Source organism: Nyctibius grandis, chromosome 14, assembly GCF_013368605.1.
Source record: "Nyctibius grandis isolate bNycGra1 chromosome 14, bNycGra1.pri, whole genome shotgun sequence".
NCBI lineage: Eukaryota > Metazoa > Chordata > Aves > Nyctibiiformes > Nyctibiidae > Nyctibius > Nyctibius grandis.
In genome coordinates this window covers 7,259,982-7,275,176 of record NC_090671.1, presented here as the reverse complement: position 1 = coordinate 7,275,176, position 15,195 = coordinate 7,259,982, and the positions used below count along the sequence as shown (strand labels likewise).

General features: G+C 54.9%; 1 protein-coding gene across 1 annotated transcript; it reads right to left on the bottom strand.

Moving 5' to 3' along the window:
• SEPTIN5 (septin 5) lies at positions 1-15,005 on the bottom strand. Its single transcript, XM_068412780.1, has 11 exons — positions 14,778-15,005; positions 10,958-11,054; positions 10,335-10,421; positions 9,650-9,773; positions 9,342-9,476; positions 8,790-8,907; positions 8,345-8,446; positions 7,338-7,434; positions 5,828-5,963; positions 3,827-3,929; positions 1-3,491 (listed from the first exon to the last, which is right to left on the bottom strand). The coding sequence occupies exons 1-11, from the start codon at positions 14,865-14,867 to the stop codon at positions 3,435-3,437; spliced, it is 1,146 nt and encodes a 381-aa protein (XP_068268881.1). The 5' UTR covers positions 14,868-15,005; the 3' UTR covers positions 1-3,434.
• Positions 15,006-15,195: the final 190 nt, after the last annotated feature.

Below are 15,195 nucleotides of genomic sequence, written 5' to 3'. Positions count from 1 at the left end.
TTTTAAAAGGTTTCATTTTTCTTTGTTCACAATGACAAAATGTTCAAACAGAAATTTACAAAAAAATATATATTATAATAACCCAACAGATGGACAGGAAACAAAGAGCCTAGGAATGGAGCAGAGGGTGAGGAAGGCGCATGACAGGAGCAAGCCAGCGTTAAAGCACAGCGGGGTTTGTGAGGAGGAGCAGGGAAAGCCATCGCAGAGCACGAAGAGTGGGACCCCCTCCTTCTCCGGGGGGAGGCATGCGGGGAGGCAGCTAGGACTGCACAGGCAGGACCAGCACAGCAGTGGCACATGAGGAGTTCATGCCATGGCTCCCTCCCCAGTCAGACACAAGGTCCAAGACGTTGTACCGACAGCCCCAGCTGCAGCCTGGGACAGCTCTGCGGAGCAGGACACCACCCCTGCAGCGACTCAATCAGCAGGGCAAAGCTTGGCAGAGGCGTGGGAATGTGCCTGGGGGTGCAAGGGTCGCATATAAGGGTATGGAGGGTTGTGTGAGGGGAGGTGTTAAATTACTTTCCTATCCACAGTTCTCTCTGCCAGAGCCAAATGGCCAAGCTACATTTGTTCAGGAGTCTCTTCTTCACTTACTGTCCAGCTCAATGCAACAGTACAAAACATTCCTCCTTTAATAAACAGATGCCACCTTCCAGGACAGAGCCTGAATCCATGGTGACCCCCAGAGTCAGTCTCTAATCCCTTTCCAGGCAGCCCCCAAACTCTGGTGCTCTGGCCAGGGAACCTCCTACACGGAGATGTGATTTCAGTGGTACCACTGCCCCTCTGTAGAAGCCATCTCTGGTGCCTCACTCCTCTGCATTTTTTTCTAAGTGCAACTTGAACCATCTTTGCCAGCTGGTAGCTGAAAGCTTCAGCTCTCTGTAGGGGACAGATTTGTGACTATCAACTTGATGTAGGAGCCATGTGCACTGAGCTGATGGAGCCTTCCTCACCCAGAAGGACGGGCAGGTTCACCCACAGCCTGCCTGTGACCAGTGTACCCTGTGCTCTCACACAGCACCTCCACACACAGCCCAGGATAAAAGCTGTCAGCTCCTCTATGTCCACGCTAAAGGGTAAAGGTCTCCTTTATCTTCCAGGAATGAATCTGTTTGAAAGAGGAACATCTCCAGCCGGACAGGGCTCATTTGCAACAGAACATCCTCCTCACAGACAAGACTAGTGTAAGAAAAGAGGGGACAGGTACTGCAAGGTGAGAACTCGGCAGTCCTCCTGCTTCAGACAGCAGCAAACCAGCTCCACAAAACCTGGAGGAAGCTCCTGTTTCAGGTTACTCCACTGCTCAAGCAAGCACATCGCACAAAGAACCGTTGTATTCCCTCCTTAAGCACCGTGGTCCTGCATGTTATTGAAAACAAACTGAACCCTTCCCCTCTCCTAGGCTGGCACTGCCACTGTCACTTATGAGCCCAATATAGGGGAGAATGAAAGAAAAAAAACATTGTTGGACACTGCTCTTGCCCAGCTTCACATTTCTGCTGAGGGGTTTCCACCCTTGCTTTGTCCTTCCTCACTAAGCCAGGGCCCCTCCCCTGCCCCTACAGCCCATTTTCTGGCTGAGCAGAGGCTCTGTACGGTGAATAACTGGAACCAGCCAACCTACTCACCACCTGGACAAGCCCTGAGCAGGACTCTAAAGCCCCACGGGGGAACTGGACAAACACAGCACCTAACAACAGAATTTAGGGCCCGGCTATTCCTGGCCAACACTGTGCTTCCTACCCAGGGAGATCTACTGGGAAGAGCTAGAGATGGAGGAGCAGATAGAAAAGGGGAAAGGGGACAGAGGAATCAGGCCGGGAGCCAGAGGAGCAGAAGGGCCCAGCCCATGGCAGCACTCCCTGGAGTCGGAGGGAAGAGCCAAGTGTCTCTCCCTCCAACAGCCCTGATTCCCTGCGAGCGTGGTAGTGTTGCTGGTGAGGCCTGCCCTGTCAGGCACATCACACTCCGGGGCTCTGGCTGGACTAAAGTTAAAAATACTGCAGGAAGCAAGAACAGGACAGAAGCTGCTGCCCAAAGAGCGCTCTTATCTCTGCTCAGCAGATCCACCAGCCTTCCCAGCATGAAGACAGGAAGAGCCTCGGACCAGGGAGGGGGAGAGGGGCTGAGTCCCAGCGGAAGGGCAGGGGAGCGATGCCAAGTCTGCTGGGCTGCCCTCGGCCCCGTGCAGGGACACTCCTGCACCTGCCACGCTGAACCAACACTTGCCTGGACAGGCGGCTTGCAGATCTCTGGTACAAGCCTACAAAGCCTGCCCCTTTCCCCAGGAGAAGCTCAAAGCCAGCAATGCGCTTGTGGGACTGCAAAGCCTGGGGGCAGGGCACATCTCTGCATTTGGGGTTGGATTTCAGCCCTAGGGTTTCTACCCCCTCCAAAGCAGTCCCAGCCAAGCACTCTGGCTGCCTCAGTGCTTTTCAGAGCAGATGCTGGAGACACACTGCAGCTGGGTGACCAGAGCTAAATCATGAGATACCCTCACACAGCTACTGCAGGGCCCTGGGGTTTCTCTACCAACACCTCTGGCCTGCCATGAGAGGAAACCATGGCCGGGAAGGTGCTCACTCCCACCCTCCTTGCAGGCAATAGTCAAGAACACATCCTCTCCGCCAGAAAGATGTAAGTGAGAGCAGTAGAAGCTGTTTTCTCCTAACCAACCTTGAGAGACACAGTCCCGTGCTGCTCAGTGCAAAGATCCTGGAGTTTCTCGATAGGAAAAACAAAACCAAGCAACTAAACAAAAAAAGTCAGAAACATCCAAGCAGGAAACCAGGCAACCATCAGGATGCCTGAGCAGGTCAGTGCACAGAGAAACCCCCAGCCCCAGCAGTCTGGGCCAGAGCTGGCCCCGGGCTGAGGAGCCTGAGCAGCGCAGGTTGAACTCACAGGAGGGTACGGCTGCCTTTACGATGCGTGTGCTGGCCCCAGACAAGGGCAACGGGGAGGGGGGCACAGCATCTCAGTTGGGAGTAAACATTTACGTGCATTGACACAGATAGTCTTCAAGCTCGTACACCAGAAAAACCAGGACTTTAAATACCAGAGCATTCCCAAACAACAGATTAGTACATGGAAAAGGGAGATCTTTTTCTTTTCTTTTTTTTTCTTTTTTCAGTATGCCTTAGAGACTTCCCAGGCTATTTTCTTTTTTAAAAAAAAAAAGAAAGAAAAAAGAAAGAAAAAATATTAAAAAAGAAATACACATCAGTAAACTGTTAAGTGAACAGCCTCCTCCTCAATCCAGCTGACCGCAAAGCCAGCATTGCTGCTAATAAATTAGAGGGTGCAGGTGCAGCTCTTGCCCACAAGTCTCTATACAACGGGAAACCTTTTCTAAACGTCCACAGCTCTTGCCAGGCCTCAGATGGTCACTGGGGGATTCCCTCTGCCCTCCGAGTACCTGCCTCTCACTGATCCTGCATCTGCTGCTGCATCTTCTGCAGCATCTCTTGCATCCGCCGTAACTGCATGAGACAGAGAAGAGAGAGTCAAAAAGGGATCTGTTGTGGCCAGGAGCTGGTCTGCACTGGGGGCAGGCCCTTGGAGCCGACAAAGGGATCCCGCAGAGAGCATTAACTCCTGCCTGAGGATGGAGGCATCTGTGTCTGTGGTGGAATGGAGCCATGCCTCTCTGACGGAGGAAGCCACAGCTTTCACACCCTGTCCTCCACAGCAAGAGCCCATGACGGTGGGAGGCAGGAGTGGGAAGGCTCAGGACAGCCTCTATGGGACAGTCCTGGAGAAACACCTCAGATTCCAGCTCCAACACCAAGGAGGCACAGACAGAAATGGGTCTCACCTCCTCATCCTTCATTTTGATCAGCTTCTCTGTCTCAGTGTCCGGTGTTGGGAGAGGCAGGATAGGAATCGGGCTTTCTATCCTGTTGTCCTGAGTCAGCTTGCTAGAGAGACAGAGAGAGGGAAGAAACGCAGTCAGTCGTGGTTCAGGCTGGCTGGCTTTAGTGTCACCATGTGATGGCTGTCACTCACGATGGCAGACCTGCCAGCAATGCAGCAGCATGCACCCAGCCAGGTGGAAAGGCTGGGGGCAATCTAGCCCAGAGATGTGGGATACACTCGGATGCAGAATGAGACCAAAGTCAATAAAAATTTTCAAAATAGAAGCTTGTGGGTAGCTAACAGAGAAAATCCAAACCAGGCTTACACTGAGAGCAAACCACCTTTTTTAACTGCATTGGCAAGCTTAGCAGAGACATTTACAATTTATCTAGTCTGCTTTGGCTCATCTGTGCACACGCCTACACATATACATAGCATCAACACAAACTAGCAGCATCCCTAAGGCACCACATGCTCACCATGGCCCTTTTTTCCCCCAGGAAGATAAAACCAGGGGAGCAGTTTAATTGCTGCAAGTCTGATAACAAAGCCTGTCCTCATATTCAGGAGGCAGGAGACAGGAGACACAACAGGCACAGCACAGCAGCACTGCGATGAGGGCTGGGGGTGCACACAAGTGCAGGCAGGGGACAGAGGAAGGAGGTGACTTTCTTCCAAAAGTCAGAGGAGCTCTCTGTAGGTGAGGAGGGGGTGGCAGTAACCAAAGACGCCTGGGCTGAAACAGCGTATTCAAGAAACCACTTGCAGATGTTCACCACTCGGAGTCACCATTGGCTCATTATTGAGTCAATTCCAGCCCTGGAACTCGGGATCTCCTCCCAAAATGTCTCTCTAGAGAAAGACCCTTATCTCACTGCTAGAAATGGCCATGCTCCAGTTTTACAAGACTTGTTCACTGGCAAGGAACTAGCATGGCATGAGAAACGGTACCAAACCAGCTTTTCTTAAGTTGAGCAATCGCTTTTTCATTGTGCTCTTCTTTTAATAGATACACAGCCGACCTAAACAGCAGCTGTGACGCTTCCTCACAGATCTCTAGCATTTAACATAGTTATTTTGGGACTCTGTATTCTTGCTGTCAAAATAGACAGGCTTGCCTGCTACGCAAAAGTACTGAGATGATACACTGTGTGTGAACAGAACATGCCACCCTGCCCGTCTGCACACATGCAGGAGTGTTCCTTGGTAAAGCGCAGCCATTTCTGCTCTGCGACGTGGCAGCACAGAGCTACCCGGCCAGTTCAGGCAGGAAGCGAAGGGGATGATTTACAACAGATGAGCCAAGACCTACTTAAAGCTAAAAATTGTCACCAGTATTTCAGTCACGAAAGAGAGAAGGAAAAAAAAGAGGTTCCAAATGAGAAGCCCGTGAGTGGTCTCTCTTCTATTTTCTGATCATTGTGATGAAAACTACAGAGAATCAAATGCAGCAGGAAGACAATGCAGAGAAATCTTTGGAGATGTGTTAGGAGTCTCGCTAATTGCCTGGGCTCTGTTGTCTGAGAAACAGCAGCATCCCCAGGGCCATGCTGTCATTTGGACAGAACTGCAGACTGCGGAGTGCCTTCTCTTTGGCAAGGCACACGGCTACCACCCACCAGAGATGTGGTTTATCGCCCGTTTCATGAGGCTGGATGTATTTCACCCAGTGCGAAGAACAGCTCTTCACAAGAGTCTCCAGGCCTATTTCCCGAGATCTGCACAGGGAACTCTCAGACAAGAACATGGATTCTCAGAAGCATCCCCACCGTGGGTTCAGGCTGTGGGAGACATGCTTGGATTTGCTATTTTACTTCCCAGTGCTATTCCCCAGGCTGCAGCCCAGCATGTCCCCAGCAGACCCACAGCCTCCTGACCGATGAGCCATTCTGAGAGCAACCCCAGCTCTGCAGAAAGCGAGACACCCCTGCCACCTCCAGCTGAAGTGGTGGGGACCCACCTTGTCATTTGCTGGATGCACTGAGCTCGGTAGTTCTCATAGTGGACATCGCAAGTGACGTCCTTCAGGTCGTGCATGTGTGTCCGGATCAGCATGTTCCGCAGCTTCACAAAGTCGCAGTGCGCCTGGTTTTCCACTGCAGAAGCAACAACAGGACAGTGCTTGGATGTCACACCCCACCAGCCCTCTCCAGGGAGCCCCTTCTCACCTCCCAGCACCCAGACTGGAGTAAAACTCCCCCCAGGGCCCCTTCCCCATCCTCCCCCCACTCTTCCCCACCAGTGCCTGGGGCTCTCCTGGCCCTGGCGCAAGCCTTGATGGTGCTCTGTGCTTCTCAATGCCACGATCAGGCTGCCGAGATCACTGTGTTCTCAGGACTTTTTCTGGGTAAGAGGATTAATTAAGAACATACAGCAGAGCCCTGAAAGAGGATGCTTCTCCTGGGTACATGGGATGATGTTATAACCACAGTGAGCGCTGGGAGCAAACTGCTCCTCGCCTCAGAGTTTAGGACTGACCGAAAGGCCCCTGTAGGCAGGACGGTTTCGCCCAAGGACTTGAATCAGCCTCTGAGGGGCAAAGCCATGAGCAGACAATGGTCTGGAGAGCTGAAAGAGCTGCTGTTACCCTGAAGAGCTAGGCCCCAGGCAGCACTGCGGTACTCTGGGGGGAAGCGTTGTGCTCAGTAGCAATGTGCTTGCCATGGTGATCTCCATTTACCTCTCTGCAGGGCTGCGGGAAGCCGACTGTGTCAGGCCCAGGGTTTCACACAGTTGATCCCACTGCCACATGCCGGCACCCCGGCAGGCACAGCCCCTCTGGAGCCAGCAAGAGAGCAGAGCCAGCATCTGGGCAGCCCAAGCAGCCGGCACCAGCCCACGAGTGCACACACAGGCTTTGAGGATCTAAAGCTGCAAGACCTTAAAGCAATGCGCCAGTACGGGGGAGTCAGCAACAGCAGCAAAAGCCACTCTAGGGTTATTCTGCCTATGGGTTTTATGAAATTTCTCCCTTTAGAAAGGAAGAAAGTGAGAGACAAACACATTGTGCATCAGCAGAGCCTCCAGCACAGCAACTCCAGCACATACAGGAGCAGCAGGAGAAAAGGAGAGTGCAGGAGGGTTTGCAATGCAGTTTGGCTGAGGGCAACGGCTTTTCGCCAGAAACTAAACTGGCAATGCTCAGCCTCTCCCCTTAATAAGAAGCCATATCCTAGTGCATTAAAGCCCAGACATTCTTCCATTCACACTGGATCTTCTCTTCGTCGCTCTCTCACGGCTTCAGAGGCAGGGTGATTGCTACACCCCAGTAACAGACCTCCTGAGCAGGTCCCAGTGCCTCCGTCTCTACCCTGCCTTGTCCCTGCCGTGTGCCAAAGGTGGCACAGTCAGTCATGGCTGTGCAGAGGCGAGCTCCCCTCTGCCATCCCTGCTGCACGTGCCCACCTGTCCCTCCCCCCGTCCCTGCCTACCCCCTGCTCACAGGGCCACCTCCCAGGCACCACACTTACCTTCCACAATGCCCCAGGGGTACAGCCGTCCACGGACCCGCTGGCCTTTCGCCTCCACCACAGTGTTACTGCCGATGACGGCAAAGGGAGCGCTCTCCTGGAATGAGAGGCATTGCTGAGCCCAGCTCAGCCCCGGGCTGCCATGGATCCCTCCTCCGAGGGCCAAGCTCAAGCAGAGATGAACAGGAGGAGGAAAGTGCTGGTAGGAAAGGCACAAGGACATCCACCTATGCCACAGCACAGGACACCACAACGCAGTTGCAGAGAAAAGCCTAAGGCACTGGGATCTGCAGGTAGCCTGATTCCCAGCCTGACCTTCTCAGCTGTCCTGAGGGAAGCAGTGTCTCTGCAGGTACCTGCATGCCTTCTTTGAGGTGAAACCAGAGCAGAGAGGCTTGGACACCAAGCAAGTGGGACAATGTAGGCCAAGAGCTTTTCCAGGCAGAGAGGTACAGGCTGTGCTCCTCTCTGCTCAGAAGGGAATCGAAGCCCACTGCCGCTCTGTGACAGCAGAAACACCACCATAATGCATGCACATGCAGGGCTGGCTCAGCTTGGGAGAGGGTCAGGCTGGGCTGCTGGGGCCTCCAGACAGGCCTGTATGATCATGTTGTCTCTCCCCATCCAACTAATGTGTCATAGTGGTGTCTCATCACCCACAAATTGCTCCTCCTTGCTGACGGCATCCCTCAGAAATAGGTGCTTACGAACACCACACAACCCAGCCTCCATCTTAATCACACAGGCTGGGGTAGACCAAGGAAAGACTGACACTGCCTGGTGGGAGAGCAGAAGTGCCATGTCTTCACGCCACACTTGACTTCATGGCACCAGCAAGGACGTCAGCACCTTCTCCAGGCCATCTACCATGTGAGACACCATAGGCTGTCCCCTGAGTATCAGTAGCACAGGCCTTGGGCACACATAGGGCAGCTCTGGCTCCTTCTGGAGCAACCAACATACCCACAAGCCTGGCTTCCCAGTCCCCTGCTGAGCAGGTTCCTTACCTTCAGCTCTCTGTCCTGCTGCTTGAAGTCCTCATCTTCATCAGAGTCACACTCAGGAAACTGGTACACTTTAATGCCAAATTTGTCAATCTCCTCCCGAATCTGTGTCCATGCAAGACAAAAACAAAAGGATGCAACACTGAACAACACAGAAATGCTGGGTTTATTCCCTGTTTGTGCTACCATGGGTTTGCTACAGCCTACAATGGTGAAAGGATTTGGTGTTTCTTCTAGAGCTGGCCTCTCTGCAGACACCATTCCCCTTCTCACAGCAGAGCACTGCTGCAATTACCTGTGCAGGTACTGTGTATATATACACACACAGAGGCGTGCACATGCACACGCTGTATTTTTTTTATCTATTTCAGGCACACCGCTCCCCTCCCTCCTCAGCACACCCCTGCCACCACGCCAGGTATACCCCTGGAGAGAAAGAGCATCTCACCCTCTCTTTTAGCTTCCGGATCTCGGAGGGGATCAGGCAGTCGGCTTTGGCAATCAGAGGCACAATGTTGACCTTCTCATGCAGAGCCTTCATGAACTCGACATCCACAGGCCTCAGCCTGCAGCAGGGATGAGGAAGGACACGGTTAGCAAGGACACACAGGGCAGCTCCCCCTCCAGCCTCTCCCACCCACCCAGCATGAAGGGAAAAGGACAGCACTGTCACAAGAGCCAGGGGCAACACTGGGACAGCCCTCAGCTAGTCAGGTGTAGCTAGATAGGACAGTACAAGTCTGTGTAGTGTTATTTCTCCTGCTTTACAAAACAGGCGGTAAGGCCTGAGGGAGATCCGCTCTGCCTGACCACAGGCAGTCTGTCACCCAGCAAGGGGGAGGGAAGTGGTGGGATGCTCAGCCAAGGGAGAGCATCCGGACAGCTCTTCTCCCGTGCCAACAGCCCTGCCAATGTGCAAGTCACAATAGGGCAATCCTAGGGCACAAGGGTCTTCCCTCTGGACCGAGTCACACCCCAGCCCTGGTATGGGGGCTCTAACCCGTGCCCGAAGGGTGAGATGAAGTAGAGGCAGCAATGCACTCGGTTGTCCTGGATGTTTTTCCGGTTCAGGCCACTCTCATCACGGAAATACTGTTCAAACTGCTGGTCGATGTAGTCAGTGATGGGCTTCCAGCTGGGAAGGGTGATTCAATCAAAACAAAATCATGTGTTTAACAGGACACTGTCTCCTAGGGACCATGAGGCAGTTATCATCCCCTCCTCGCTGCCAGACCCCCTTCCTGTGAAGCACCCACAGAAAGCAGATGTGGCCAAGGACTAGGAGGAAGGCAGCGGTGGCCTGCTCACCACTCAGTGTTGTTAACGGCATCTCCAAAGCCTGGTGTGTCCACTATGGTCAGCTTCAGCTTGACACCCTTCTCCTCAATGTCCACCGTGTGCTTGACGATCTCCACTGTCTGGTTGATTCTCTCTTTGAACAGGAACATGTGAGTTAAAGCCAGGCAGTAACTGGGGATCCCTGCTCACACCCACAAGCAGCCGGCTACCTCCTCATCACTGAGCACAGGGAGTAACATGGGTTTCAAAAAACCCTGATCATCCTCTCAGGAGCCTCAAGGGAATAGTACTGTTGGAGGCCAGCAGCAGACAGACTCAGAGAAGATACACAAACCTCTGAAGTGCTTGTAGCCCAGCTGATCTGAGCATTTTGTCCAGTCACTTGGGAAGGGGAATCTCTACCACACTCCAGCACCCAAGAACAAAAGACAAATATCAACATATCAACCCAAAGGGCTGGTGCTGCTCTGCAGCCTCATCTTCCCTTCCCAGGACAGAAGAGCCCTACAGCCAAACCCTTTTAGCTTGAATACTAATGCCTCTGCAGCCAGCAAAGGAGAGCAGAGCAAACAACAGGGCTGGGATCCAGCCAAGCCTGTAGCTGCTGCTGAAGCAGGGAACCAAAGTACTGGTCCTTGGGGCAGTCTAGACCTGTGGGCGCAAGAACCGTTCACCCACTTTGTCCCCAACTTACCCTCTGCGTTGAGGAGCTTTCTGTCTTTGTAGAGGTCTGTCAGGAACAGGCTATTCACCAGCGTGGATTTGCCCAGACCCGACTCTCCTAATTGACAGAGTGCAGAGGGGTGGAGGGAAAAGCAAGCAACATGACCCACTAATTGACTTACAAATGAAACTCCGAACAAGGCTGTGAATCCTGAGCCAGCGGAAGTGAGAGAGATGAGCTGTCAGAAGCTGTTTATGGGCATTACATTTTTCCAGCAGTGGGAGGACTTTTGCTGTAAGATATCTCAATCCTTGCACAAATGTGATCTCCCAACTCCTCCATCCCCCCTCCCCTTCCTTTCCCTCAGTCCCTGGCTGGCCCTGCCTTCACCACCCAGACCACTCTTGGAGCAGAAGCTGCACTCACTGCTTGCTCGAGCAGGTTATGGGCGGTCAGGAGGGACCCATTCCTCCTGGGGGAACAGTGTGACTGCAACACAGGCTGGGGAGCAAAGCAAGGTTTGAGACAGGGACCACAACAGAGCCAGGGGAAGATCCAAATGCTAAGGGAGCACCTACGGGAAGTGAGGAGAGCTGGTCCCCTCCACACACGCACCGTGTGGCCCAGCCACCTCCATCCATGGGCAGTCTCACCTGCGACCATGAGGGTGAAGTCGAAACCCTTCTTCACGGATTTCCGGTGTACCTGGTTCGGCAGAGTGGCAAAGCCCACGTACTGCTTCTCATGGTCCTGCAGGGCAGAGGTGGATGGGAGCAGGTCAGGGTGTGCCACCCTCCTGCTTGAGCCTCACACAGCGACAGGGAGTTGGACTCAAAAAGTCCCCGAGGCAGCGCCAAGGGGTGGAGGAGAGGCCGGTCCCTGCCCTGGCAGTGGAGCGGGGCAGGGCACGCATCTCCTCGAGGCTTAGGGACTTCTGTCCTTCCCGCAGGAGGGCACAGAGGCCACCTCCCCTCAACTGCAGCCCAGCTCAGCTGCTCTCACCAGCAGACGGGGCCGTTCACAGCAGCCTCCCAGCGCGGAGAGCACGAGGGAAAAGGCACATCCCGCCGTTCCCACCAGAGAGCACATCCAGGGCTGCTACTGACACACAAACTTTCCTAACTCTTTGCTTCTGCACATTCATAGGCTCCTTTCACAGCAGGGTCACCAAATGTCACCTCTCCGCAGGTCTTTCAGAGCCATTTCTCCATCTCTCCCTCCAGAGGCGCGTGCGGTACATGATGGATCGCTCTCTGTAATTAGCACCCCAGGGCAGTCCTGAGCCGTGTCTAGAGGAAGGCGCGGTGGCTTGGCTTCTGCTTGACCTGAGAGGGGATTATTTCTTGCTGTGTCACAGCCACTCCTGGCTGAGTAAGAGGAAACCCTGAACAATCTCTAGCATTACTTTGCATCCGGGAAGATGCGAAAGTATCGATAACACAGGTGAGATGCATTTGGTGAGGGTATTACACTAGAGTGTCACCTATGGCCTAACCACCCCCCAGATGCAGCCCCCCGTCACTGAGTGCTCTCTTACCACATAAAAGCCACAGCCACCCCACAAGCGTGGCACATGCTCTGTACAAGCAAAGAGCAACACGTCCAACGGCACATCTCACAAGCACACGGTGTGCACCCCGCAGCCAGGAGCAGACGTGCAGCCTGCGCTGCAACCCAGGGGCGCACGCCTGCTCGGGCAGGGAACGTCCCAAAGGGCGAACATGGCTTGTCTATGGGATTAACAGACCTGCTCCAGCTACTGTGCCTCAGCACACGGCCTGGTGCTCGCAGCGCGGGTGGCTGACGTGCGAGGACCAGTGCTGCTCAGCGAGCGGCACAAACACAACATCCTTCCCCTTGTGCTTCCCACACAGCCAAGCTTTGGGTCGGAGCAGGAAGAGACCTGCCCTGATCTTTACCAGGCTTTGTAAAGACAATGATCACCTGCTCTCTCCAGTGACTTGACATGTGAAATAGTGCTAAGTAACACGCTAACAAAACCGTAGCTGAGGCTTGGGGTGCATTTCTCTTATTTTCTTTGGTTTTTAACCTAGCTGACTAAGGGCTGACAATGGAGACACTGGGGAGCTGAGCTGTGGTGCAACTCCGCTTAGTTCAGCCAAGTGTAACTGGCTGAACCTGATCTCTTGTTTCGGTTCGGCCCAACCAAGAAAGTGTGGATTTACTGTCCCTCTGGTTACCTCCGCATAGCTCGGTGCTACCACGGCATTTGAAATGAGCTCATCCCAGCTGGCGCAGGACACTGCCCTTCACCCATGACTCACGCGGTCACTTCCCTCGCAGTAAGGAAGGTCAATGCTGAGCGCAAGACCAAGGGAAGACCTTCCCTCGCAGCGGGAGGCAGCCAGAGTCACAAGGGGAAAAGCTCCGTCCCCAGCTGTGCTTCCCTCCGACCAGCCACGGACACACTGCAGAGCGCTGCCGGGAGCTGGTGGCCAGCGTGTCTGCCAAGGGTGAAGGCAAGAGATGCAGGGGGAAATGTGGGGAGGGATCTCCTTCTTCTAACAGCCTTCTATCAAGAACAACAGCATCGTCCCTGCACCACGGCCAGCCTAGACACGCGGCTTGTCATCTTCACTTTGGGACACCCAACACGTGCTCCCACCCCAGCCATGTTCAGGCACTGCTAGAGGCATGTGCCAACATCAACACCGCACTTAAGGAGCCCAAGTAGCCTCCTGAGCCTGGTGTCTGCCTTGCTCAAAGCTCTACACCACTCCACATCTTCATTAGGACCCAACACAGACGCTATCTACAGAGAAACTATGCACGGGATGGCGAGTGCTAAAGGGGACATGGAGGGCTGGGAGGGCTACTGAAGGAGGCAGGTGGCTTTCTGGGTTGTGAAAAGCTAAAATCCATTAATTAGATGACGGACTTGGACTGAGGGCATTCCTGGAGGCACCAGAGCCCCCTCTGCATGCTCCTGACCCTCACGAGCCAGCTCCCATCAAGCTGACACAAGGCAGGACAGCCGGTCGCTGCACCGTGCTTCCCTCACCAGCCCCAGCTGTCGGGAAAGGGCCCCGGCCAGCCGAGCCAGCAGCACTCTGGCACGAGGAGCCCCTCTCCCCACCGCCTCCTCTACATGATGCCTTTGTTCCCGCTGGTGTCCCACTCCTACATGCCCAGGAACATGCCCCACGCACTGCAGCGGACACCACCAAGAGATGTGGCCGACCTTTGGGGCCCTGTTACAAACCAAAGCACCTCAGGCCAAGCAAAACACGTCTGTACTCTCCCTTGGCACACGCTCGCTGGCTCACCGGACATCACAGCAGCACACCATGACCTCACATCCTCCACCACCCAGCCGAGGTGGCCAAGGCTCCCTGGCAGGCAGTGCTCTCCCTGGGAGTTCAAGCCAAGGAACAAAGCACTGGCAGGTTCAAGTCCTGTTCCTGTTGGGATAGAAACATTCGGGATCTGTTGCACAGAGGAGAAGCCATCCCCGGTACTGAGGTTTCCGCAGGGCTGTCTGTACCTCCAAGGCAGGGTATGTGGCATGGCCTCCACCGGTCCTGCCGTTCCCGATTCCCTCCTCACCTCCCTGGTGGATGTGCTGTCTAAACCAACCCAGATCTCATGTGACTTCGTCATTCAGCCTGGGGATAAATGGAGCCTTGCTGGGTATATTCAAAAGTGCTAAAATTAAACACCACGGGACCACAGAAAATGTGAAGAATAGCCCCTACCCCAGGTCTGGAGCAAACCCCAGAAATGACAAAGCTTGTGCTGGGATCCTGGTGCCCCTGCCCCCACTCCTTCGGGGGGGTCCCTCTCGGTGTTACAGCCTCCAGCGCAAGCCGCCCAGCTCCCTCCCGGGCAGCCTTTCCTCCAGCCATTCCCCTCTGGCCCAGCACAGCCGCCACATCCACATCTGCACGACCCAGCACAGCCCGGCCCCAGAGGAGCAGCAGACCCTTTGCTTCCTTTCATTGCCAGAAAGCTGCATAAATTCATAACGCAAACAGCCCCCGGGCCATCTCCCGTGTACATCTGTTTCCTCGGGCCTGGCGCTGAGCACGGAAGTATCAGCAAAACCACTCGCCCACCAGCGTTCGCCGCCGCAGAAAGCAAACCGGCCAGCAAGGCACGGCGTCAGCGTGAGAACACAAACCAGACCGTGTCTGGGCACACGCGCGGCGCCAGCTCCTGCCCTGAGCCCCCCCGAGCACACACACGCCGTTCAGACAGGGAATCACGGCATCAAATAACCGCACAAAAATATGTCGCGCATCTCCCAGCTGTCCATCGCGCCCCTCGGCCCCGCTCCCGGCAGGGGCTGCTCCCTCCCTTCCGTCCCCGCCATCTCCCCCTTACCGGCGTCTTTCCGCTCCTCTGCTCCTCAGAGGTCTCATCGTGTGCTGCACACGCCTGCTTGGGCACCATCCTCCCCCCTCCTGTCCCCGTGCTCCCTGGCTCGCACGGCGCTATAAATACATCCCGTACCTTCAGCTTGGCCGGGTGGCTTCGCTGTGCCTGCGTCCGTGGAGAAAGCAGCCGCTCCACCAACCGCTCCTGAATGATGATCGAATCCATAACCGCGGCCAGCAGGACGGACAGCCACCGCCGGCCAGCAAAAAAAATCCCAACCCATGTGTTCCCTCCCAGCCTTCGCTAAACCCATGCGGCAGCCCCCCCGCCTACGCATGCACACCACGCAGCGCTGGCTCGGCTCAGCTCGGCTCGGCACGGCGGCCGGCGAGGCGAGACGAGGCGAGTGGGCTCCCACGGCAGCTGCCCGGGATTTCCTGCCTCCGCCTGTGCCGCGGGAGGAGCCTGCCAGCAAGGACAGGACAAAAGCCATCGCGGCCGCAGGCCACGTCTCTCCCTCTGCCACTGTCCCGCGGAGAGGCTGTGCACGTAC